The sequence below is a fragment of the Molothrus ater genome, chromosome 19 (genome assembly GCF_012460135.2).
Source record: "Molothrus ater isolate BHLD 08-10-18 breed brown headed cowbird chromosome 19, BPBGC_Mater_1.1, whole genome shotgun sequence".
In the NCBI taxonomy this organism is placed as follows: Eukaryota; Metazoa; Chordata; class Aves; order Passeriformes; family Icteridae; genus Molothrus; species Molothrus ater.
Window position 1 is genome coordinate 8,246,618 of NC_050496.2, and position 24,996 is coordinate 8,271,613.

Here is a 24,996-nt window from a genome sequence, read left to right on the forward strand (position 1 = left end):
GGAAGAAAAGTATACCAGAAAAACTGTTGATCTAGTCCAGCCTGTCAAGAGCTCTGTAGCACTAATTACCTTATAGCTATTCATTAAATTGTGTTTTATTTTGCTCCCAGTCCTCAGGCTTCAAGTGTGACTGCAGTGAGGAGCTCTGAAAGTTACTTTGCTCCATTTGTAACTAATTCTGTTGCCATTACAGATCACAGCAGTCATTTAAGAGCCATCAAGCAATTTTTTATGTTGTTTTGCAGGTATCATATGTTTCCCATCTGACTGTACAAGATATTCTTTTCCAAGAAAAAAGACTTCTATATAACTTATAAGTTATAAAGGCACACAGGCAGGAAAGGGCTGGCTGGATTGATTTGCCCCTCCTGGCAGAATTACAAGGGAAAAGGATAATTGTGCAGAGAAACTACACAATTATTAGTCTGCACCATTGGGCTTCCCAGCTGCTGGTCCTACAAAGTCCTCTGATGTTGCCTTAGTACTTCACAAAACTGAGCCTCACTTCCAGTGAGTTTTGTCAGAATATAGTATGGGAGACTAAGGGAACAAAATCATCTGCAAATGAAATTTGAGTAAAGCTTTTATTATGAAACAATACATGAAATACTCATCAGGCAGTAGGAAATAGTGTTACATAAATGCTGTGTCTTCATGAAATATTGTTATTTAACCTAGAAAACTGTAATTAAAGATTTCCTCCAAAGCCCAGAAAGCTGGCCTTCTCTTCATGTTGCTATTCTGCAATTTTCTATTGACCTGTCCCTCCAAGTTCCTTTTGCTTCAGACAGTCTACCTGTGCCCTTGCTAATAAGTTGCTCATACCTCAGAAACTGTGGAAACCCTTAATTCAGTTATTCATGCATGCAATCATTGCTGGTAGAAAATACATGGTGGTCCAGGCCACTCAGAGCTGGAAGTTCTGCTGTACCACGAGGATTGCAGAGAGGTTCTGCTCTACAGTGAGCACATGGAGCCAATGCAGGAATAAACTTGTCCTCCTTAATCATGTATAAATCCATGTGGAGATCTGCAGAAAAAAGAACCCAGAATATCAAAATCCATGCTGACATGGGCCATACTAATGACATCTTAAGGACTTCAAATAATATAAACACTTTTCTAACATTAATTCTGCACAGTGGCCTGGGAGCAGCTGTTGGGAAGAATTCCTGTAGCTAAAGTGAGCCAGCTTTCAACTGTGTCTCAGCTGGAAGATTTTTTTAAAACTGCCAACTTACCTCCTAAGGCTGAAGTTTGAGAATGTTATGTTTTCATTTTTAAATGAGTTTCAGATCTTTGTCTCATTGTGGATTAATAGAGCCCCACTGAAGTCTACCACAATGTCCCAATTTTTAAAGGTATTCAGAGATGTACAAATAGATAAAAGAATTTTAAGCAGATGAACTTTCTATCTTTTGAAACAGATCAGCTGTGGCAGATACCATCTCTGTATTCTACTGCTTAAAACTTTTGAAATATGAAGCTAAATCTGCACCTCTTATATTAAAAAGTTAACTGGGAGCGATATAGCTTCACTTTTATAGTGATGATTCAAACTTATCTCAGTTGACAAATTTCATGTCTGTTTAAAAAACCTCCTTGCAAGTCAGACTGCATCCTGAATATCTCCAGGACGACAACTGAGTTTAATCCTGCCCCAGTCCCACTGAGAGCTAAGTGAACAAGTACGAGACTTAAACAGAACAGTTGGAAAAAGAACACAGGCAGACAGGAGGGAAACAGGAGCAATCTGAAGCCACATTAATAAGAATGTTCTGCAGTCACCAGCTTACACCCACATAGCAGAGAAATGCATAACCAGAGTTTTATTAACAGAACAGAGTGACAGAGTTGATGCCTGGGACACTTCTGTTCCCTGCCCCTGCTCAGCTCCCCAACACCTTTCAGCACAAGGTGCTTCCCCCAGCCTTTGGTTATTTCCCCTCTCTCCCAGTGTTTGGCTCTGCCTTTCATTATGGAGAAAAAAAGATGCACTGTAGAAGATATATATATAAATATATATGTATATATACCAGTTGCAGGGTAGGCAATCCCATTAGATTGGGTGCACCAGATCCCTGTTGCAGTGTGGGAGGCAATGAGGATTCAGCCAATGTTCAAGAAATTGCTCTTCTGATCTCTGCTCCAAGCGCTGGAGGTGAAGCATATACTCCTATTTAAACAAAAGCAAAAGTAATTTAATTGTGTCATCACCCAATTCTAATGTCAGGCCAGGGACCCAGGATAATTTCACAGCTGATGGAAGAGCCATTAATTTATCCCTTAAAATAATCAAATATAGTGAAATGTGTTGCTGGTCAGCTTGCCCCAGCCTAGCAATATTTAGTGAATTACTTCATCTGCAGAACAGCAAAGGTGTTGAGCAAGAATTATACAACAATATTCATAAATTAGGAATTCTGTATACACATTTCTTATTTGCATATCAACACAGGAGCCTTTGTTGGGCCTGAGGGTACAAAGGATTCTCACAAACAGATTTGTTATAGCCCCTTTTGAAAACTGGTTCCTGCTGCTTAAAGAACATTAACCCCTTGCAGGATCATGTGGCAGGACTGAAGGGTTCTAGTAGGTAGCACACACTACCTACACATTTCCCAAGCCACAAGCTATTCTAGTGCTGCAGCTGGTTTATTTCCATTACTCTAAACATTTACAAATCTAAAAATACTTGCAGCAATCAAATTTAAGCTCTTATCTATGCCAAATCTATATCTTATAAAGTTACAATGGCTTTATCAAACCCCATTTGTAATTCCTACAACAAAATCATTCTGGCTTTATTTTAAGCACAGGTTGTTCAATACCTTTTGTGCTCATATCAAAATAAGTTAAAATGTTTATATGTATTTTATTTATCACCAGTGCTGACTGGTGATAAATAAAATAAAGTGAATTTTCTACTAATTTATAGAGACAGGCTTTGGTCTCAGCAAAAAATGTATTGAAATAAAGCAGGCTGTGTACCAAAAGCTTGACCTCCATCAGGACAAAATTTACTTTTTAAAAGTCCCAGTCCCAGTGGCTCATAAGCTCTGTGAACACCAGATGCATTCATTGAAAATGATCCCCCATTGCTTTGCAGAGTGGGCACTGTTGGAATGGAAGCTGTAGCCTAAAGCCTTTGCACTGGCCAAGTGTGCCAGCATCAGGATCCTGCCTTTCACTGGGCTTCCTCTGCTCACAGCACCAGAGCCTTGGCACAGATCTCAGGGGAGAGATGCCTTAGGAAGCAGCAGGGAACACAGCTGTGTGACTGACAGGATGCCACATTGTCAGAAGCAGCATCTCAGTCAAATTAAGTCTAAAACGTGCTGATAGCATAAATTACATTTTCTTTTAATAATCAAACAGGGCTGATCTTTCTGTCTGTAGCTGAACAGGTTCCTGACTCAAGTAGCACTGTGGAAGTCAAAGAGTGTCACAAAGAATTGCAAATTACATTCCCCAGCTCAGCATGATCTGGCCCAGTACAAACAGCTTTTGCTTAAAACAGATGAACAGAGGTGGGTTCATCCCAGAATTCATTTCATTCTGCTACAAAGCATCCATACAAAATCAGTTTTTCTCCTTGAGTCCATGTGCACAAGCTGTGCCCAGGGATGCAGCAGCCATGCACCTTCATTCACATGGAAAATCTCCACATTCCACAGGGCAATGAGGGCTGTTTTTTTATCAGGAGTTTTTTCCTTTTCTACTGAAAACCTTGACATTTAGAAAGCAAAACAAATACTCTTATGTTTGGATTTTCTTACAGAGGGTCAGCTTTGCTTTCTAGATGAAAAACAAAAGAAAATAAATAAAAGAAGGTTGGAAATTCTCAGAAAGTGTCTGCTCCTAATCGTGGTAGGACAGAAAATGTCAAGGACAGAGCAGCAGAGTCAGAAATCCAACATTTCTTTAGCCCTGAATCCCTCCTCTCCCCACACAGAGTCCTAGAATTCATAAGGATCACCACATCCAACTCCCTGCTCCTCACAGGACCAGCTAAAACTAAACCACAGATTAAAAGTTGCATGCATGCATGTAGCTTCTTGCCATACAGGAATTACCTCAATCCAACTGTTCTGCTGCTTCATTTATTCTGTATTCAACATTGTTATATTTACCACATAACCTTAATCATGGTGGTATATTAAGCATAAGCCCAGATGGGAGCTGTATTCCTGCTCATTTGCAAAAACTACTTATTTAACAACTTAGAAACTTAGGCTTATTTAACAACTTAGAAACCAGCCCAGTCCTGAGTGTTGTGGGCAGCAGTGCAGCCTTCTGGTTTTTGGCTGTGTTGTGCAATTTTCAGTGTACAGGGTTGTCAACAAGCATGGAGCAATATCTGGGACAGCTTTGGTTTGTTGTGTGTTCACCCAGTGTTGGGCAGGTGGATTCTTTTTGGCTGGTGTACATTACCCACTGAAAGGGAAAAAACCAGAAGCTGTTTCTACAATCCTGCAAGGCACATAGTGCTCTTCATGTGCTGTGGAGTCCAGAAGTGTTCAGCACCTTGCTAAACTGAGCCCCCTGTGCTCCTCACGTGCACAATCCCCTGTGTGCTCCTGGCTTCTGTGGCTTTGCCTCTTCAGAACCATGTGATTTTAGCTCAGTTTATTTACTTTGGAAAGAAATAGGCAGTAGTTTTAAAATACCTTAAGTACCCTTGATGAGTGCAGGATTATGTGTTAGGTCTTGTCAAAGCAAGGAAAACAGAAGGCTCTTTAATTCTGTTACTTTTTCTTTTGTTGTAATAGGGTTTAGAAAGAAATAAATGTAGATATTGCATGCAAGCCCAAAACTGCTGGCATTAAGCCAGCAATGAAAAACTCTTCCAATATCATAAAAAACATCCTATCTGTAGCATTCATAAATAAGTCAATGAAAGGAAGTGATTTTTAAAGCTGGTCGAGAACTACCTCAGCCTCCACACTGACCACTGACACTCCATCTCCTCTCTGCCTGCAGTGCAGAATGTACTGTAAGCAGAAGACCTTTCCTGTTACTTACTTCAGGCACAAGCTGATGAAATCCACATCTCTAAAAATTAAAAGCCATTTTCTTCTCAAAAATTTGATTGGTATTTTTGAACCATGATAAATAATCTCCTCATTTTGCAAGTGAACATTTCCTGAGCCATACTCAGCACTTACAGAATGTTTTTAACTGTAATTGAAAGAATTTAAAGGTTTTTTTAATATTTCACGGAAGAACTCAGCTGCTTTGAAGGGTGATATACATAACATAATGCCTGGAAGCAACAGAAATTTAATACTAAGCTCAAACAGTTTGGGGGTTTTGGTGTTGGGTTTTTTCAGTTAATGCAATTTAAGAGTAAATAACATAAATCACCCTCATTGGTTCATCAGGGAAACCAGCTTTTCTTGGTCTCTCTTCACGACGAGTCCTCAGCATCTGTTTGGCATCTTTTTCAGACAAAATTGGTGAAGTGTCTAAAGACACACAGAACAGCAGAAATTAATTCTGAAATTATCAAAAAGTTAGTATTTTATCTATCAGTTGTGAAATGAAATGTCCCCAAACCTGATTTTTTTTCTCTAAACAAAGTGTCCTTTCATTACAGCCCCTTCCCAGGGAATATTTCATTCCAAGAGATAGGAGTGGAATTTTAAACCATTTTTATACTTGTGTTTTCTCTTGTCCTACTAGTATGACGCAAAGGCCACATATTCACATGGTACTATAAAATGAGCAAATACAACAGCACCATCAAACCACTGGCATTAGTTGCTCTTACAACTCTTGGTTCTTTTCTGTGTTGCTTTACAGGATTTTTTTCAAAGTAATGAGTTAGATACATTGCAAAGAAGAGATTGCATTGAACATTTCACTTGCAGGACCTTTGTAAACTTTTTACTATTAAAATAGTAAACAAGTAAAACTAAAATTTTGGGGTTTATAACAAATGACTACAGTGTGGTAATGCAGAGAGTTAAATATCAAATACAAAATCATGATTGTTAAAAATCAAATCATGGAAACCTGCAATATAAAAATATAAAAATGGTTGAGTGTTAAAATTAAATATATTAAAATATATGAAAAATTAATACTAAAATAGAAGGTTGACAAACTAATACTACTTATATGATCTGCAGCTCTACACATATACAGGTTTGTTGATATAAACTCCTACCTGTAACAGTGGTCAGCAGGACCAGAAAGGAGACCAACACAAGAAACTTCTTCATTTTGATTCTGCTTTCTCTCAGTCTGTTCCAAAATGAGCAACCCTGACCGAGGCATCCTCCTATTTGAAGGAGCTACGTCAGACCCAAATGTTTGTTTGTGTTTTAATGTCAGTGATAGTACGATTCTGAAGACATCTGGTCTGAAGGTTTGAATTAGTCTATTATCTGCTCACACATTCTCTGCATAACTCTTTTTCCTGAGGGAAAGAAAATAGAAGGCCTTTTTTTCCACCTCAGGCTTCAGAGCTACACAGGGTATTTTAAATAAACTTGTGAAAATAAAGTCTATCCCCTTATATTTAGCATGGCAAGCAAAGGTTTTTGGTGCCCAAGGTAAACTATTGTTTTTTAAAAGAAACAACTGCCCAGTACTGTTAATCTCAGAGGCAGCTGCAAAGGGGCCCCTTTCTCAAAGATTGTCTCTAACTTTGCTCCAGCAGAGAAGTACTTACTAATGGGGTTTAACTCTAGCAAAGCCAAATTATGACTGCTGAGAAAAACAGCAGAGTTTTCTATCAAATTAAGAGAACCAATAGAAATGAAAACCCACATAATTCTCCTCCTTTCAGGACAAGTTAGCAGAAAACAGGATTATAAAGCATATTAAGCATAGTGTTAAGTAAGGATGTAGGTTAGCAAATGTCACTGCAAAGAGGTAGTTTTGGCTTTGAGAAATGTCTAGAGGTATTCTGGGCAGTGCCATGCTGAACACGTGGTACCAGCATCACCAATTTGTAGGGCATGAAATGCATCCCTTCAACTATAACATATAAAATAGATACTTGGAGTTCATCATTGGTTTTACATGAGGGAAGTGAGGAATTTCCCTGTAAATCTGAGTGTTGCCCAACTGTGCAGTATGTGCATTTTTCGGTGTTTTTTTAAAGATACCAAGACCCTAGAATCCAATCAATTTTGTATATGCTGTATGAATTTACATCATTGCTCACTATACTGTTTTGAAAGTGCAAAAACCTGTAGGTTCTAATGGCAGCCAATATTTTTAGAATTGCTCCAGGGAAACAAACATGTAATGACAGAATGAAATTATGAGGGGAAGGCATTTATGGTTGGGCAATAAAGCACAATCGTGGGGCGGACAAATACAGCACAAAGGCACGACTTTGGGGGACCTCACTGCTGAACCTGAAATGTTGTAGTGAGGTGGGGATTGGGCTTTTCTGCTGGGCCGACAGAGGACCAGGGGAAATGGCCTCAATCTGAGACGGGGGAGATTCAGATTGAAGATTATCATCGTTTGGTGTGGTCAGGCTTTGGGAAGGGCTGCCCAGGGAGGTGGTAGAGTCCCCATCGCTGGGGCTGCTCAGGAGGATCTGGACCTGGCGTGGGTGCTGTGGTTTAGTGTTACAGTGGCAGTGCCGGTCGGACCGGGTGACAGTAAAGGCCTCTTCCAACTCTGACGACTCCACCATTCTAGGGCAGAACGAAATTATGAGGGAAAACATTTATGGTTGGGCAATACAGGTACAAACACGGCGGTCACTCCGCCCGAAGCCAGCGCGGCCTTCGCCTCGGGTCTGGGCCCGGCGAACTGGAGCTAGAGCCGGAGCCGGAGCCGGAGCCGGAGCCGGAGCCGGAGCCGGAGCCGGAGCCGGAGCCGGAGCCGGAGCCGGAACCGGAGCTGGAGCTGGAGCCGGAGCGGAGCCGCTCGGCCAGAACTGTCGCGGCCGCTGAGCGCCGCTGGCGACATCCCCGCTGTCGCGACAGACGGAGGGAGGGCGGCGCCCGTGTCCTGGCAACGGCCCCGGGCCGTTTCCGCTTCCGCCGCCCCGCGCATCCCGCGGCGCCGCTCCGAGCCCGCCGAGCGCCCCGGCCCCGGCTCCGCCGGCAGCTCCCGGGCGGGCCGAGGGCCGGAGCTCGCTGTCCGCTCCGCCCCCTGTGTCCCGCGGAGGGGCCCGGGGCAGCGGCGAGGGGCGGCCGGGGCCGTGCGTTCGCGCCCTGCCGGCGCCGGGGACAGCGGCAGGAGGAGCCCGGGGACGGCCGGCGCTGCGCAAGGCCCGGGCGGGCGGCGGAGGAGCCCCGGCCGGAACGCTGCCGTCGGCCCGATGCGGCGCAGGTCGGTGCCGAGCCCTGAGGAGGGATTGGAAGATGGTGCGTGAAGCTGCGCCCTGGCTCCCTGAGCGAAGGGGCCGTTCCGGGGCTCGCCCCGCCGCCTGCCCGGGAGGTGCGAGGGGTTAGGCCGGGGAGGCGCAGGGATGGAGGGCTCGGGCGATGCCTCCCCCGCCGGGGCCGACTGGCGCCTGGTCCTGTGGACCCTGTGCTCCGTGCTGCTGCCCGTGCTCATCACGGCGTGGTGCAGCTTCCAGCGGTCGCGGCGGCAGCTGCTGATCCGGGACATCTTCCGCAAGAGCAAGCACGACTGGCACTACACGGACCTGTTCGGGTCGCCCTCGTACTGCTGCGTGTGCGCCCAGCACATCCTGCGCGGCGCCTTCTGCAGCTGCTGCGGGCTGCGCGTCTGCGAGCCCTGCCTGAAGAAGGCGGACCGGCGCTTCCTCTGCAAGGAGATCATGACGAGGGGCACCGCCGGAGCCCCCAGCTCCATGCCGCACCACTGGATCAGGGGCAATGTCCCTCTCTGCAGCTGCTGCATGGTCTGCAAACAACAGTGCGGCACACAGCCCAAGCTCTGCGACTACAGGTACTGCAAGGCGGTCTGACAGTGTAGGAGCACTGCAGTGCCATGTCAGTGTTGTGTTTTCTACAGGGTTGTTGGGAGACCACACCCCAAAAGAGATCCTGCAGTAGTCAGATAAGATACTGTTAAAAAAAAAAACAGCGTCAAAGAACCTAAAATTAAAATAGATGCTTGTGAGTCATAGATTAAGAGTGTGGTGTTGTATCTCACGTCCACTCGTTCTCTTAATTGCATTACTCCAGCATGATGTGCAGGCTGCTTATAATTACATACAAGAGACTCTCAGTGTCCAAGGGAGTTTGTATTTATGGGGATGATATTAGGAAGTTTCTAATAAATTTGTTGGTTGTACAGTGGATAGCCTGAGCAGTTTGACTGGCACAGCTCACAGTTCAAAGAACCAAAGTGTGCATCTCAAAATTGGCATCTGCTCAGTGTAAGTAGAGCAAACAATGTTCTGTAGAGGTTTCAGGTTCATTTTTAAGGATGCTCAAAAAAGCTAAAGAGAAGTATTATAAGCTACCGCAATATATTGATAAAGATTGTGTTAAGAGTATTTTAAAAATACAATGAACCATTAAATGGACTTGCATTGTCATTAGTAAGGTTGCTTGCAAAGTTGTCAGTGCCAAAATGCAGTGAAAGGTGCCCTGGTGTGTTACTTCAGCCTACTCAGAGGATCTTTTCAGCCTAGATTCTGCCAGCTTTTGCTTTGCTTCTATGTGATCCTGTCAAACTGCTTGGGAAGTAAGCAGAATTACAGAGAAAAGGAACAGATTATCAGAAACAAAACCTTGAGAGTGTGTGTAGGAGAGGGAAGGGCAGGAATTTGGAGGCAAATGGGAAAGGAAGGAAGAAGAGGAAAAGAGAGTCAGAGCATAGGCCAAGTGTCATTGATACTCTGGTTGTGTGTTGGATTAGTCAGGAGGACTCCAAAAATAGCTTTCCCAGCTGCTTAAATCAAGGCTTTGGATGTAGTAAATGAGGATTAACATTCTGCAGAGGCTGGAAGTGGATATTGCAGTATTTCCTCTTGTTCTAGTCTTGTTTTCCAGGACAGCTTTTAGAATAGGTCATAAAGCAAAGCAGTTTTGCATAACTAAATCCCATCAGCCTTGTACAGTTCTGTGTAACCTTTTAGGTTTCAGGTTTGAAGGGGTATTATCAATCTCTAGGAATGCATTCATTCATTACTTGTCTCACTGTATTGAGCTCCAGTAATTGAGCTCCAGTATTTTATCTGTGCTCTCTAAGATGCTGAGGGGTTCAGGTTCTTTTACAGGCTTTCAGTGTAACTGTTAATAGCACAAACAGGAGCATATTTATGGCACCTATTTTTTTAATTAAAAACAACTAAATTAATTTAAAACTGTTGGATTTTTTTCCCAGCAGAATTCAAATGCTTTCCTAGACCTGCAAGCACATGTAATTTTCTATAGCCAATACATAAGCTTCCAGGGAATTAAAATATTACTTATAATGGTGCACGTGAGCATAAATATTTTGATAAAAGTCTAAAATAAATGAGCAAAATCAATGTGCCTGTTTGAAGATTGTTTTCATGTGTTTTGGTCTTTTTTCAGGTGTGTGTGGTGTCAGTACACTGTGCATGATGAATGCATGGTGGATTGTTTGAGGACTGAGAATTGTACGTTTGGAGAATTCAAAGACTTAATTATTCCACCCTACTATTTGTCTGCAATCAACCAGATGCGTAAAGAGAAAAGAACCAGCTATGAAAAGGTAATGGCCTGCTGCTTCTTGGGTTTAGAATATACCAAAAAAACAACCAAATAAACCCACAGACAGACCTTGAAATTTGAACTCAATACATTATGACAGTAACAACTGTCAGGTAAATGTTTCAAGATCTGTTAAGTACTTGCTGTGTTAATTCAGAGGTGTTTGTCATTTTACTAACGTGGTTGTTGAAATACAAGCAGATGTGGATTTGTCTACCTTACTTCCTTGAACTTTTGTGAGTTTTTTACTGCTTTGTTCATAGCATTGTAGTATTCATTGTCCTGAGCACTGCAGAATCTTCAGCCTTGATGTATCAGAAGTATTTGTGTTTCGTCTACTTCAGACTAACTGGTGACTTTCTCATTTCAGCCCTTGCAGGGGATGGGGCTCGGAGCAAGGCTGTAAACATTTTCAAATGTGCAGTATTTGTGTGACTGACTGGTTTTTACCTTTTGCAGGTGGTCCCTTACTGCAGTAAACACTGGATACCAGTAATGGTGCTGGCCAATACTCGCAGTGGAAACAACATGGGTGAAATATTTCTAGGAGAATTTAAAATGCTGCTGAACCCCGTTCAGGTATTTACAGTGCAAAGCCACCATAACAAAACCAAGGTTTAGATCAGAATAGGTATCATCTTGTTTACACAATGGCAATAGGGTTGTGTGGAAGATCAGTAAAGGAAACAAATTCATGCAGTTTGTTCTTTTAGCAAGGAAGAGCTTCACAGAGAGCAACAAAATGTGCAGAGGCTTCTCCCAGCCCCAAGTTTGTTAGGATTCTAATACCAGTCCATTTTTTTTTTTTTTGCTTATGGTAATACATGCAGTAATTCAATCAGAATTACTGCATGTATTACCATATTACCAATTCAGTGGTACCAAAAGTGTACCACTTTTGAAACAGTGTACACTTTTTAGAAAATGAACCATTTAAATCTTCTTTATATAGAAAACCTGTATTTGAATCCTCACTTTATGTGTGGAAATGTCAGTCTTGACAGTTTTGCTTTGTGTAGTTGCTTTCCCCTTAAAATCCCCTGGGATGGCTCAGGATGTTGCATAAGGCAGGCAGTTGTTCTTGGATTTCCTGGCTGCACCTTAATACTCTTCCTTTGAAGTTCAAAACCCAGCTGTAAAATACAGCCCAAGAGAAATCACTGTGTTTTTGTTTCAAATGCATCCCAATAAGGCTTTAAAGAATAAACCTCTTTGTGTGCTGAGTATTTTAAAATTACTTTTATCTGAAGTCTTTCATCTTTACAGAATTCATCTTCATGCTTCTAGATGCAGACTTTTCCAAGGGTTCTGTCAGCTCAGTTTATCAATGCCATTTAATCCTAGGGAGGCAGCTGGTGCTCTGTTGTGAATTTGGGAAACAAATCCTGCTCATGAAAGTCAAGACAACTCATTTGCTAATGTAATATTGCAAATGGAGAATCTTTGTTTTGCATTAGAGTTAACTTCTTGAAGTCATTTATCTGTGAGGCAAATCCTGAGTCCTGTTCTGTGAACTTACAGAATTCCTTATTTTCCTTTTTTCTAGGTTTTTGATCTCAGCAAAATTGCACCTGCTAAAGCTCTCCAGCTCTGCACTTGGCTGCCTTGCAATACTGTCAGGGTTCTGGTCTGTGGTGGGGATGGCACAGTGGGCTGGGTCCTGGATGCAATTGATGAAATGAAGATAAAGGTATTGTGTTTTAAATTAAGTGAAATGAGTTTTGATGTTGCTAAAGTTCTACCTCTCATCTCTTACCTGCATTTATTGCTTTCATCTTCCTGCATAGGCTTACAGAGGAATATTTGCATAATTGCTTATTCATATTGGGAAAGGGTGTGGGAAATGCATCTTGTTATTCCTTGTAGTTCAGGGAAAATATGAACACTTTAGATTTTAAATTATATTGATAGTAGTTCTTTTCTGCAAAACAAGGAGAGAACAAGCTGCTGGATATTTTCTGCATTGTTATTTCCTCTTTGTCTGAACAGATTTATATTGTCATAAACGGTATTGCTGATATTGGCTGGTGTGCTCTGACTGCTCCCTTCTCCCAGCACACTCAATCTTTTATAATAACCTCATCATTTTGCCAGCTATTCTGGTTATGTTGCCAGTGCATGAGTGAGTGCAGTCATTTGCTTCTGCTCCTTGTCATATGTTCTGAAGAGTCTGTCTGTCTGCAGCTTTGCCTATTAGCTGCAAGTAGAGGAGAAAAAAACAAACTCTATTTACTGTGGATTTGAAATGGAAGATACTCTTGTTTATGGGATGCTCCTAAGAACTCCTGAGAAAATTAAGAATGGAAAATAATTTTAATAAGCTTTAGTGCTTTACCTAATAAACTTTTTCTCTAGTGCTGAAAGAGAAAAAGGTTTTATATCAAAGTTTTTTACTGCAGCTTTCTTGTTAATACATAAAATGTTGTAGCTGAAGGCCATTATTACAACTTCATGCCTAGTCCAACAACCTCTTTGAGAATTATTGTGTGCTGATAAAGTAGAAATAAAGTAACTCTTAAGGTTAATGAATATTAGTATATGGTTGTGTGGTTCTGGGCACTTGATATATTGTCCCTCAGTGCTGATATAGTTGATGAAATCTGGGTTTTTCTTTATCCTGTTCAAATGGAGTCATTGGTATTAGGTAAACTGTAGAGGTTTATCAGCAAAACCTTTTTCTTATCAGCAGTAGGTTATTTGCTCCCTTCATTTATCTTGACTCTCAAATACAGGTTGATACCTGGCTGATAACCTTTCTGGATAAAACAGTAACCAAAGTGCCAGTTTACTACAAGTGCTTTTCACAGCTGAATTGCAAAGGCCATAGTACAGCTGAAATAATTGTTCACCCTTCTGTGGTCAGGAGAGCCAAGGCCTTTGCTAAGGTGGCTGTTCTGAACAGCTCCTGTCACTGTGCTCTGCAGAGCTGATCTTCACCTGCTCCATCTGTGGGTGACAGCCTGAAACTGAGACACTGACTGTGCTCCTTTGAGTGTCTGTGTTTCTCTGTGTGGTTGAACACTGGTACTCTGTGCATCTGTTGTTTAGACTTAACCTCACTCAGTCTTGTAGGAGCATTTTGGTGTCTTGTTGCAGTTCACAGCCATGTATGTTACATCTCTCAGTGTTCATGTCACTTCCTAGATCCAAAACATCGTTCCTGGGAAGGAATACTCTGCTCAGTATTCATAATGTGTTGTTCCCATATTGTGTTTGTATCTCTTTCCTTCTCACAATGGTTTAACATTTCCTTCCTTTACCTTATGTCTGGGTAAGTAGCTCAATGTGCCACCTGCTCTGCCAGCCCCAGAGCTCTGCTCTGTGGAACAGGCTGCTGGGAAGGTGAATTGATCTAATCTGAGCATTGGGGATGGAAGGGAGACAATGAGTGCTGAAGCAGGAGCTAATCTGCAGTGGTTTTGTGTCCTAGGGGCAAGAACGATATATTCCACAAGTGGCAGTTTTACCTCTGGGAACAGGGAATGACCTGTCTAATACACTGGGCTGGGGTGCAGGTTATGCTGGAGAAGTCCCTGTAGAGCAGATCTTACGAAATGTCATGGAGGCAGATGGAATCAAACTAGACAGGTAAGGAACAGTGAAAAGATAAAATGTACAGAACCAAACACTGCTGTAGCTCTACTGATGCTCCATTGCAGCAGTTTCTTTACAGAAACACAAGTATTGCCAGAAGGAGCTACAACCTAACTGAGGTCTGAATTTAGTCTTTTAGTTGTTCTACAGGGTTTAACTCTTTATTAATTTAACTAAATTTGAGTGTTTTGCCTTAATCCCAGTATAGATAAGAGATTCCTAACTACAGCTTTGATACTGAGGACTGTCTGTCTCAAGTCTAAGTACCAACTGTTGTTTTTCAGATGGAAAGTTCAAGTAACAAACAAAGGATACTACAACTTAAGGAAACCAAAGGTATTGTTTGCAAGTATAATATGAATTCTATTAAATGCTGTATGTTTGTCATTTTTTTGTTGTTTTTATCAACTTCCCATTAAGCACTCTGAATTTTAAACCCTAATAATGATTTTTAACAAGGCATAATTGGAAGTTCTGTCTTACAGGTATTCACAATGAACAACTACTTCTCTGTAGGACCTGATGCTCTTATGGCTTTGAATTTCCATGCCCATCGTGAGAAAACTCCCTCTCTGTTTTCCAGCAGAATCATCAATAAGGTGTGTTTGCTAAAGGGACATTTCCTCCTTGGAGTTGTTGATTTGACTTCAGGCTATTTTTAGGTTCACATTCCTTTACCACTACATCTTTCTTGCCATTTTAAGAATTCAAATTAACTTTTCTTAGGGAAAGGGATTCCATGGGTAAAACATGTTGGCAAGCCCACTCATGAGTGTTCTGCCTTATGTGTATGTTTTAGATAAGGTTTGCACAGCCATAACTATACATAAATATTTCAAATAGTCTTCCTATGTATTATCTTTTTCTAACAATATTTTCTTTTCTCCTTGTTTTGTTTGGTTTTTTGTTTTTTGGTTTTTCTTTTTTTGGTTTTGTTTTGTTTTTTGTAGGCTGTTTATTTTTTTTATGGAACCAAAGACTGCTTAGTACAAGAATGTAAAGATCTTAACAAAAAGGTTGAGGTAAGTTTTTTAACTTGCTTATTCTCTGGACAGTCAGTGAAGTGTAAAAACTTATCTTGTGAAAAAAAAGGAGAGAAGCTTTGCTCTTAGCATATTTGCACTTAATGATATTTGTGTGAGGGTGGCTATGGCCTTGGAGTATTTTTGTGTTCCTTTGCTATCTGCAGCTTACTTCATGGAATTCATGTCTTTGGGCTTACTGCAAATTCCTGACTTTTTCCCTGGCCTTGCTCAGTTCTTTGAGTGTAAGCACTGATATTCAGCTGTAATTTGCTGTAGCACTAGAGGCTTACATAAGCAAGAGTTCCTTTTTTTCTTTTCTCTACTAATAGAAATTTACTATCTGATTTCTTAATGATTTTTTTTTTAATATGGAAAGAAAACACATTTTCTTGGTGCAGGGCCAATTTTTCTCTAACTGGAAACCTATTAAATACATAAAGTGAGTAAGTTCTATTGAAGTACTGAATTTGATCCACAGTAATTAACTTCTGCTTGTCTTTTAAAGCTAGAGTTGGATGGTGAGAGGATTGAGTTGCCCAATTTGGAAGGCATCATTGTGCTGAATATTGGATACTGGGGAGGTGGCTGCAGGCTCTGGGAAGGAATGGGGGATGAACCTTATCCTTTGGCAAGGTACAGAGGGCATTTTTTGCTTTGTTTTTTCCTTTAACAGTTCTTGCAGTATAAGAAATTCCCTCAGCAGCCTGTGCTTTAGTAGCCAGGCTTGTCTGCAGGCTGCAAGGGTTCCTTGGGACAGGCTATCTCACATTTGTTTATTTTCCTTGAATTGGAGACTTAGGGGGTTTTAAGACTATCTCAAAATGTCTGGCATGACAGACAGCAGAAGCATTGGAGAGAGAGGCTATTAACAATAAAGTGAGCCTTCAAAAAGTAGAAGATAGATTCATTTCAGAATCTAAAATACCACATCTCATTAGAGGTTAAAATGGAAAGTAAAAACAAAACATGTCCAAAATTTTGACTCCCGTGTTGGGAGCAATACCAAAGAGAAAAAAAAATTCAAACATTAATTATTCCCTGTTGTGACTTCATTCTTCAGAAGGCATTTATATAAATATACCCATAGTTTTGTTACAAGGCTTACAATCCTGAATTTTTAAAAAATACTTGGGCAAGGTCCTTTACCCAGATCTAGAAATTTAAGCCATTAAAAGATTTTTCTTTTAATGAATATCTGAGTAAAAAGACAGAAAATTGTACAAGTTTATGGAAGAGAAATCCACTGTGAGCCTTAAATGTGCACAATAAGCCTTGGAAAGTCAAACCATGGTTTCCAGAGGCCAGCCTGGGTGTGCTGACTGGTGAATTGCTCCATAGCTGTTTGATGGCTTTCTTTGCTGCTCAGTGGGATTTGTTCTCCAGCACAAAATCATAAATGTATTGGTAGCACAACATTTGTCTTCTCTCTGGGAATAGCAGTAAGAGGACGTAATATTTGGGCATATGTGCTGGAGCTCATCAGCATCACTGAAAGGAGTCTCATTTTCTTATTTCATAGACATGATGATGGACTTCTGGAAGTTGTTGGTGTTCATGGTTCTTTCCACTGTGCCCAGATCCAGGTGAAACTGGCAAATCCTGTTCGCCTAGGGCAGGCACACACAGTGAGGGTAAGTGCTGCTTAGGCACCTCTTCTCCTAAATTTTTTTTAATACACAATACAGAATCTCAAGCACTCAACTGCTTGAATCAGATCTGAAGTTGCAGTTTGAAGTTGAGATGGATATTTCTCTTGCTTAGTAAAAATTTATTATGTCATAATACACAGACCTTTGTTGCTGTGGTTGGTGGCCTGTGAGTGGCACTCACAGTTTCTCCCTGGCCAGGCTGTGAATGTGTATTGCAGTTGTAAAAGGTGATTTCAGCCCCTTTGAACTGCTGTGGTTGTGTTGCTGTGTTTGGTGGCAGCTGTTTTGATTGCTGTGGTTGTGTTGTTGTTTGGTACCAGCTGATCCTGAAGAGCTCCAAGATGCCGATGCAGGTGGATGGGGAGCCCTGGGCACAGGGGCCCTGCACTGTCACCATCACTCACAAGACCCATGCTCTGATGTTGTACCACTCTGGGGAGCAGACAGATGATGATGATGCCTCCAGCCTGTCAGAGTGACACCAGGGCAGGGAGCAGCTGGATCGAGACCTGGAGATTTTGTGGAATTGGGATTTCACGTGCGGCAGCGAGGAACTTCAGCTCATTAAAACACCGATGTCTGATCTGGACCGAGGTTTATCAACTAAGGTTCATACTTGTGAATGAACTAGAGCTGAGGAAAAAGCCATGCTTCTGCACTCATGGAAACTTTCACAGCTGAATTACCACAACTGGTTTGCTTTTAGCTTGGTGGGGATGCCCTCCAGCCTTTCCAGCTGTGGCATGCTCCTCTCATGGCTGGAAAGGGATGGATGCTGCAGCCCTTCCTTGCTGTGCAGTCAGGTCTCTGCACATACACAGCACAGTGTTTCAGAGAGATGTTTCATACCCTTGGAAAGGGGAACAGCTGGGGGTTTGACCTGCTTCCACCTCCCCCAGAGCAGAAAACCAGACCAAGCAGAATATGGGTTGATGTTCTGACAGCAGCCTGCTCCTGGCTGCCATCTCTGCTTGGGAGCAAGAGCAGTAACTCTGTGCACCTGCTCATGCAGTGCATTTCTGATAAGCTTCACTGGGAGAGTAGAGGATCTGGGAGCTCTGGGGAAGGTACTCAGCAAGAAAATTGCTTTTGGACCAAAGGTTTCTGGAAATGTTATTTAGGAAATGTCTTTTTTCAGTGGCTTTGTAAGCCAAAGAGTACCCTGAGGTCTTGAGTCCCCAACATACAATTCAAAATACTTGTACCATGAATTGCACTGAATGATCCTGTGACTTGACTTTGCTTCAGTTCAGTGAGAGACTAATTCTAGTTTTTGTAAATAGCAACATCATAGTTTTTGGGCAGGCTTTTTGGAGGAAAACTTGGACAAAGGAGCATCTTTTTTAGCTGTTTAGAGAGAAGGGTTTTAAAGAAATTATGATTGTCAAATGTGGGGTATTTTTTAAAAACTGGTAGTAGTCAGTCTGTTAACTTCCAATTGTAAGTGTGGAGGTTGAGAGCTAAGTTTGCAGAGGTGACTTTCACGTGTAGGATTTGATTGTGGAAAAAAGCATGGAAGCATTTGTTTTCTGACTGGCTCTTAGGTGGTAAGAGATACCTTGTTGGTTACCCTCATTTCCTTTATGGATATAAAGTGGGGGAAAAGATGAGTGGTTGATCCTGGTAGTGGAGGCTCAGAACACCTACAAGAGTACACAGGGACTGTCAGGCATGTCTGAAGCTTCTCAGGTTAAAAGCTTCTCAGGTGAAAACATCTTCATAGTTAACAAAAGTAAAAGATCTTATTCCTGTTCTTTTTGTTGTAAGAATTTTAAGCCTGTAGCAAGTGAGAACTGAGTTGAGGTTTAAAATATCTCACTGAGTAAATTCAGTTTAGTTACTGAAGATGCTCTTCCAAGTAGGAAGAGAATTTATCCTGTGTAAGCCAAGATTATAAGAAGGTGAAGGCTTTGGTCTGAACTTTGAATGTTGCTGCTTTTGTCATGATCCCCCAGTTTTTAATTTTTTTTCTTTATGCTGACTGAAAATGAGACCATTGGGTAGAGTAGGCTGTGTTTCTAGGTTTTTTAAAATGAAAGCATTTTTCAAAAACCTGTAAAATGATGTTTGCATTAACAGTGAATGATCTATTTATATTTTAAAATAATTTATTGAAACTTGGCTAAGTCAGTATTTTTAAAACCTTCAACTGTAATCCTCTTTGGAAAGCATTTTTAACTTGATGGTATTCCTTGTAGAAAGTGTATGTACTAGAACTTCAATACTACTGATTCTCAGTGAATTTATAGCAGTCTGAAAATGTGATTAGAGTGTAATGAACTGTAAAGCAGAAGCCATTTGTAAATTCCATATTCATTAGCCTTATATGCATAACTTTATTATATTGTATGTAAATATAGATGAAAAATAATAGTAAAATATATGTAAAAAGTGTTTAAAATATCCTAAGTATGCTATGCTAGATGAATCCATTACCTTGGGGTTTTTTTTTAGTTTTGAGCTTTAATTTGTATTAGCTTCAAAAATCTTACCAGTTATTATTTTTTTAATTACTTGTAACCATCAGCACCCTAAAAGTATTTAAGTTCTATGCTGTAGTTCTTATGTAACTGTTGTTTACAAACAAATGAGGAATCTGTGGAAAAGCAGGGTATGTGCTCTAAAAAGCAGTATTTGAAATGACACCACTGGCTACTTTAAACTGTACATAATGCAGTTTAGATTTCCCTGAAGTTGATCAGATGATTATTCAAATTGGTTTGAATAATCAATTTGAATAATATTGGTTTATAGCCCAAGAACCTTGAATTGTTGAAAAACTTCACTCTTTTGACTCCTGACATCTAGAAAAGAAATAATTGATGCCAAGGTTGGAAGTCTCCCTGTGTTCCCACAGGTGAATGGGCTTCTCCACCTGTGCCCCAGTGGGGCCGTTTGTGTCCCACTGCAGCTTGCCATGAGTCCAGCCCAACATGTGTGAAATCCTCTGGGAGGGGTAAATCCATCATTCCTGCTGGAGAAACAAAGTGAAAGCAGCATCTAACTGGGTGCTTGTTTGGGACAACCCCTGCTAAATGGTCTTGGTTTTGGAGGTGAAGAAGTTTATGTCTCACCAATGGACTGTAAGTGATGATGGCAGCAAATGTGGCCCTGGGGAAGCCTCTTGTGAAATTGTACTTATGTTTAGAGAACATTATGTAAGGCTGAAGTGTCCATTGTGACTCTGTAGCTGTCATTTGTGTGGCAAAAAAAGGTCTTGTAAAACCTTTATATAGTTAGCCCTGGAGTCTGTGGGAAGCCTTGCTGTTTCCAGCTGTTCTTTGGTTTCAATGCTTCCTCCTTTCTGGTGTGTTGCAAATTGGGTTAAAGCCTGTTTGGAATGACTTTGATGGAGCTGTTTCCAGTTTTAGCCCCAGTTTGGCCTCAGCAATGGGCTCCCAGATTGTCTGGCAGCAGGAATGGACTTGGCTGATTTGTACCAGAGCTGGAGCTGCCCAGTGTGCATTGTCAATGTAAAGTGCTCCATGCTTTTTAAATGTTGTAGGTGCATAGAGCACCATTTCAAGCAGCTCCTCCATCCAAGGAGTTACTCCTTGTAGGTTGGAGCCCTGGAAATCCCCACACTATGTTCTCTCTCTGGGAGAGGGGACTCTGCACCTGGAGCTCCTGTCCTGCCCTGAAGAGTTCCCTTACCTTGTTAATCATAAACATTGGGAAAATAGAGAAAACAATATTTCAAAAAGCCAAATAACAAACTGTTTCTTCTGCCAGTCTGTATATTATTGCTTTGTGTAAAATGTACAGGGTAAACAGTAACACTGATTGTCAAGCACTTCAAAGTGAGTTCATGAAGTTTATTTTTAAATTGTATTGCTGCATCCAGTAGCAAGTTTGGTCAGTTTCTGATAATTTTCTTTAATATAGGTTCTCAGTCCTGTGACAGGCAATAGAAAAAGCATAAATCTGCATGGAGAGCCTTTCTGTGGGTCAGCTCCTTGCCTGGCTCACAGTGCACTGTTCACTCACGTTGAGGGGATGTGCTGGGTATTTTTATGTGCACAGAACCTCCTGTCAAAGGCTTTGTCAGACAGGAAAATTGGAATGGCTTCACACAGCTGTTCTTGGCCCAGTGACCCACCTGGTTGGCTTTTCCAGTCACCATCACCACCAGGACTCCAAAGGTTCCCCAATACCCCTGGCCTGTATTGAAAGTACAATCTTTGTTCTCATTGCTGCTGGGGAGGAACATCCCTTTTCTCCACAGGTTCTGAGAACTGATCCTTAAAGGGTTTGGTTTCAGTCTGGCCAATTCCTTCTGGTTCTGTGCTACATTGCACTGAAGCTTTTACAGTGTGTGCTACTGTATCTCACTGGTTAAATAAAAAGCTCTGCACCTTTAGCTGTGATCAGCACAATAGCATCAGTGTTAGAGTAGTTACTGGTTTTTACCTGGCAACAAATGCTTTTGGTAGAGCAGCACTGTAACCCAGTTAGTCTCTGGGGAAGAGCAGGACACTTAAAAATCTGCATATGTTCTAACTGTACTGACTACTAGCAGTTTTATTCCTTTTGGAAAATAAAAAAAAAAAAAAAAGTCTTCAGTTGGAATTAAATTAGACTGTCTTCAAAAATACGAGGTTGTAACTGATTCTTTTGAATGTCAACCACTTAATTTAAAATGCTGGTTTCTTCTGAGAAATGAGAGGTACTTCTTGAACACAGGGTGAGACAGCAGAGACCACTTCTTCCTGTGGTAATTAGGTGAATGGAGAGAATTTACACATTCTTTATTTCAGCAGTGTTGAAGCCAAGTTCTAAAGCACGATTTTATAATCTAAAAGTGCTGAATACCCAATTCAGGCTTTGGGCATCTCAGGGAGATACTTCAAGCTGGAATAAAGCCACATGCCTTGACTAAACCTAGTTATGTTGTGCAGACTGACCTTGGCTAAGGATCTGGCCCTTAACTGTTCAAAAGTATGAATGTGCTCAAAACTGTACTCTAATACTGCCCTGTGTCCTGTGCTGTGTCCCCCTGATGCTGTATGTAATTGATTCTTTGCATTGTTTAATTTGCAACTTGTTTGTAGATTTCAGCATAAAAATTGTATGTGAGTTTATTGCATTCTGTACCTTCAAGGTTTACATCCTTCAAAAGCCATTTTGTCTGCTACAAACTGCTGTAATCCTTTGAATACCTCCAGCCATCTTCTCTTTCTAGGATTTTTGTAGTTAAACAGAATGGATTTTTATTTTTGTAGCTTGTAACTTCAGTATGTATAGTAGTTGATTAGTAAGTAGTGATCAGAATACTGTAAAATGTTGCTTTTAAGAGCTGTAACTTTTAATTAGTAATTACTCCTCACAAGAAAATGTCAGCATGTTAACAGTTTAAAAAAATATATATAATTAGCTACACATGCTGTGATGCTGCCACATGGGATTTATATTGAATGTTTGTCTATATGTTCTGAAGTGGCACTAAACAAGGAAAATATGAGCCTCAAGTGCAAGAAATAGCTCACAAAATAGAATTCATAACATTTTAGGCAGTTTTCAAGTGAGAAAGGTGACAGTTGGGAGTCAGTATTTTTTATTTCCCACAGAGCAGTAAGGAGTGATCAGTGGACTCTTGGCAGATCACTTGTTTCCCTGTGGTGTAGTTTGAGATGTGTATTTAGTGCCCAAACGTGAGCAGACACTGACTCCACCATTCCTGCCCCTCAGAGAGCAAAACCCCAGAGCAACCCCACAGCTCGCAGCTGTACAGGATGTAAGGTCTTGCTTGCCATGAAAAAAAACAGTTAGCATGATCTTGGACCTCCAGAATAAAAGTTTTAATCAAAATTTGCAAATTTTTCCTTGCCATCAAGCCATGTTTTCAGACCTCAAACTGGTTTTCCTTTGGTTTTGAAGAGAGGCAGGCTGAAATAGAAGGGTAAGGAGGTAATCCTGTAAAAGTCGTTGTTAGAAAAGCAGAGATGTCTAGTTTTATTTGCTGCAGAAGCACAGTGAGTGTGCTTTTGTCTCATACAAATTTGTCATGGTTGGTGCAGTGGTTACATGGGCACAATGTGTGATTTGGGCCAGGTTCTGCCTGAGAAGCTGCAGCTTCAGTGGAGCCACAGAACTGCCCCTCTGTGGTTACTGCACATTAACACGGGGAAACTGAGAGCTTCAGTTGGTTGTACCATGGCCTCTCTCTGTGACTTACACTCCATAAAATTCTCTATACAGAAACATCTGCTCCATATTCTTCACAATAATTTGTAAATACAGATTTTTCCCAGCACTGGCTCTGTTACTGAATTTCCTAATGCGTCTGTTTGTCTCGTTATTTGTACTGTATTTCTCTGTAGATTTAAGGGTGTGGATTAAAGTATTTAAACTCAGCTTTTCCTTTTCCTCGCTATGCATAAAAATAAATGTGAGTCTTCAACTGTGCAACAGCCCTGGGATGAGGATTACTGCCTGACTCTGGGAGGGCTGCAGCTGGATGAGCTTAGGTATTTTGAGAACTAAGTTGTATTTTGTTGAACTCTGTGGCCGTGCTACTGCCCGAAATTCCTGCTGCAAAATTTGAGTATCTCAAACCTCAACATATGGGAAAAATTCTAGACAGCATGGTAATGTCATCTGGAGGTAAAACTAACACTGGTAACCTGCAAGGATCTCTCAGCAGCTGTTTGTCTGCTCCTGGTTCATTCTTCTCTACCTTGGGGAGGAGCTGAAGTTGTGTGGATTTTCAATAGGTGTGAAAAATGGTTTGAATTCCCAGGCTTCAACAGTAATGTGAAGTGTCCATATTCTGCCTTCTCACCTCTGGTGCCACTGATTTGGGGATCTTAAAACAGCTTCTGATGCTGCACAGTATTTACTCGAAGAGGGGAAGGAGCCCTCCAAATTCCTTAGCTGTGATGAGCAGTTTCAAGAACGAGGAGATGTTTTGGTATCAGTAGAAACTGGAGATGGGGCAGGAGGTGCTGCTGAGAGCAAATCAGCAAAACTCCCACGGGGCTTTCCCCAGCGAGGGGAAACGCTGCTGCCGGGAGACGTTCAGGGATCAAGTGGCTCAATGCTTTCCCCTGATGGCAGCAGATGGGTTCGTTTGGGCCTTTGGAAGTGAATAAATCCTCCTGTGGGGCCACTTTATCATGGTGTCAGTTCCCTCCCCAAGTCCTCTCCTCTGTTCCCTGGTCTCATTTGCACAAAAGAGAGAAGGGCTCTGGCCTCTCAGCTCTTGTATTATGCCACAATCAAACCTTTTAAAGACTATTTGTGTGTTGTTTCCCATTCAGGATGGGGTCAGAGCATAGATATTCAGCAGGTTTTTTCTTAGATGAGTAAGACAATAGTTTCACAGAGCTTTCAGGATCACTGGCACTAATGCTAATAACCATCAAGGTTTGATGCATCTTTAAATGTTTTTAGAATTGCTGGAGCTATGCAGAGCACCCACGTGAGCCAAATTTTAGCCAAAAATTGTGCAAGGAGTCATAGCACAGGCATGTGTGGGGAAGAACACGGGACATTAGCAAAGTGCAAGTCAAGATTGAGATTGTTTCTGTTTTTGATAATAACAGTAAAAATTCAAAGTTTTTGTGAATGAACAGTAAAGTGGGTCGAAGTAGGATTCAAGGAGTCTGGTATCAGCCACTTGAGGACTAAAGCTCTGGTTTCAGGGTATCTCCTCTAACAATTTTTTTTTCCTCTTCGGGAAAATCCCTCCTTGCAGAAGGGCTGCAGGCAGCCCCTGCCTGTGCATCTGTGGGCAATGTGAGAACACGCTGGTAACCGCAAGGGAACAGATGGCCGGAGGGTCCCGGTGACCGCGGGCGCTGCGTGTGAACAATGCCCTGCGGATGCCGGGATGTGCCACCCAGCCGTGCCGAGCGCCATTGTCCCCGCCCGGCCGCGAAATCCCGATTCCACGCTTAAGAGCTGCAGAAAAGAGCCTCGCTCTCCCAGACCTGCAAAAGAGCATCTCCCCATGTCGTTCATTGAAAATATGGAAAGGGCAATGCATATAGAAATCTAATTATTGGCAGGCACAGCCCGGCTTTTAGCATGATAATCGTGGGCCCCGGAGCTTTTTTTGTGCACGGACCCCTGAAAGATAATCATGAAAGCAGAAGTTAA

The 24,996-nt window shown here is 41.6% G+C and overlaps 2 protein-coding genes across 2 annotated transcripts; one reads left to right on the forward strand and one right to left on the reverse strand.

Annotated features, from left to right (window-relative positions):
- Window positions 1–565: 565 nt before the first annotated feature.
- On the reverse strand, window positions 566–6,242 carry C19H17orf67 (chromosome 19 C17orf67 homolog). The gene is made up of 4 exons (XM_036394732.1): window positions 6,173–6,242; window positions 5,368–5,468; window positions 2,037–2,176; window positions 566–1,030 (listed from the first exon to the last, which is right to left on the reverse strand). Exons 1-3 carry the CDS (start codon window positions 6,225–6,227, stop codon window positions 2,060–2,062), a joined length of 273 nt encoding a protein of 90 aa, XP_036250625.1. The 5' UTR covers window positions 6,228–6,242; the 3' UTR covers window positions 566–1,030; window positions 2,037–2,059.
- Window positions 6,243–8,036: 1,794 nt separating this feature from the next.
- On the forward strand, window positions 8,037–23,249 carry DGKE (diacylglycerol kinase epsilon). The gene is made up of 11 exons (XM_036394434.1): window positions 8,037–8,889; window positions 10,470–10,629; window positions 11,088–11,207; window positions 12,175–12,318; window positions 14,059–14,216; window positions 14,507–14,558; window positions 14,708–14,821; window positions 15,173–15,244; window positions 15,753–15,880; window positions 16,767–16,878; window positions 17,217–23,249. Exons 1-11 carry the CDS (start codon window positions 8,444–8,446, stop codon window positions 17,373–17,375), a joined length of 1,665 nt encoding a protein of 554 aa, XP_036250327.1. The 5' UTR covers window positions 8,037–8,443; the 3' UTR covers window positions 17,376–23,249.
- The last annotated feature ends 1,747 nt before the right edge of the window (window positions 23,250–24,996 follow it).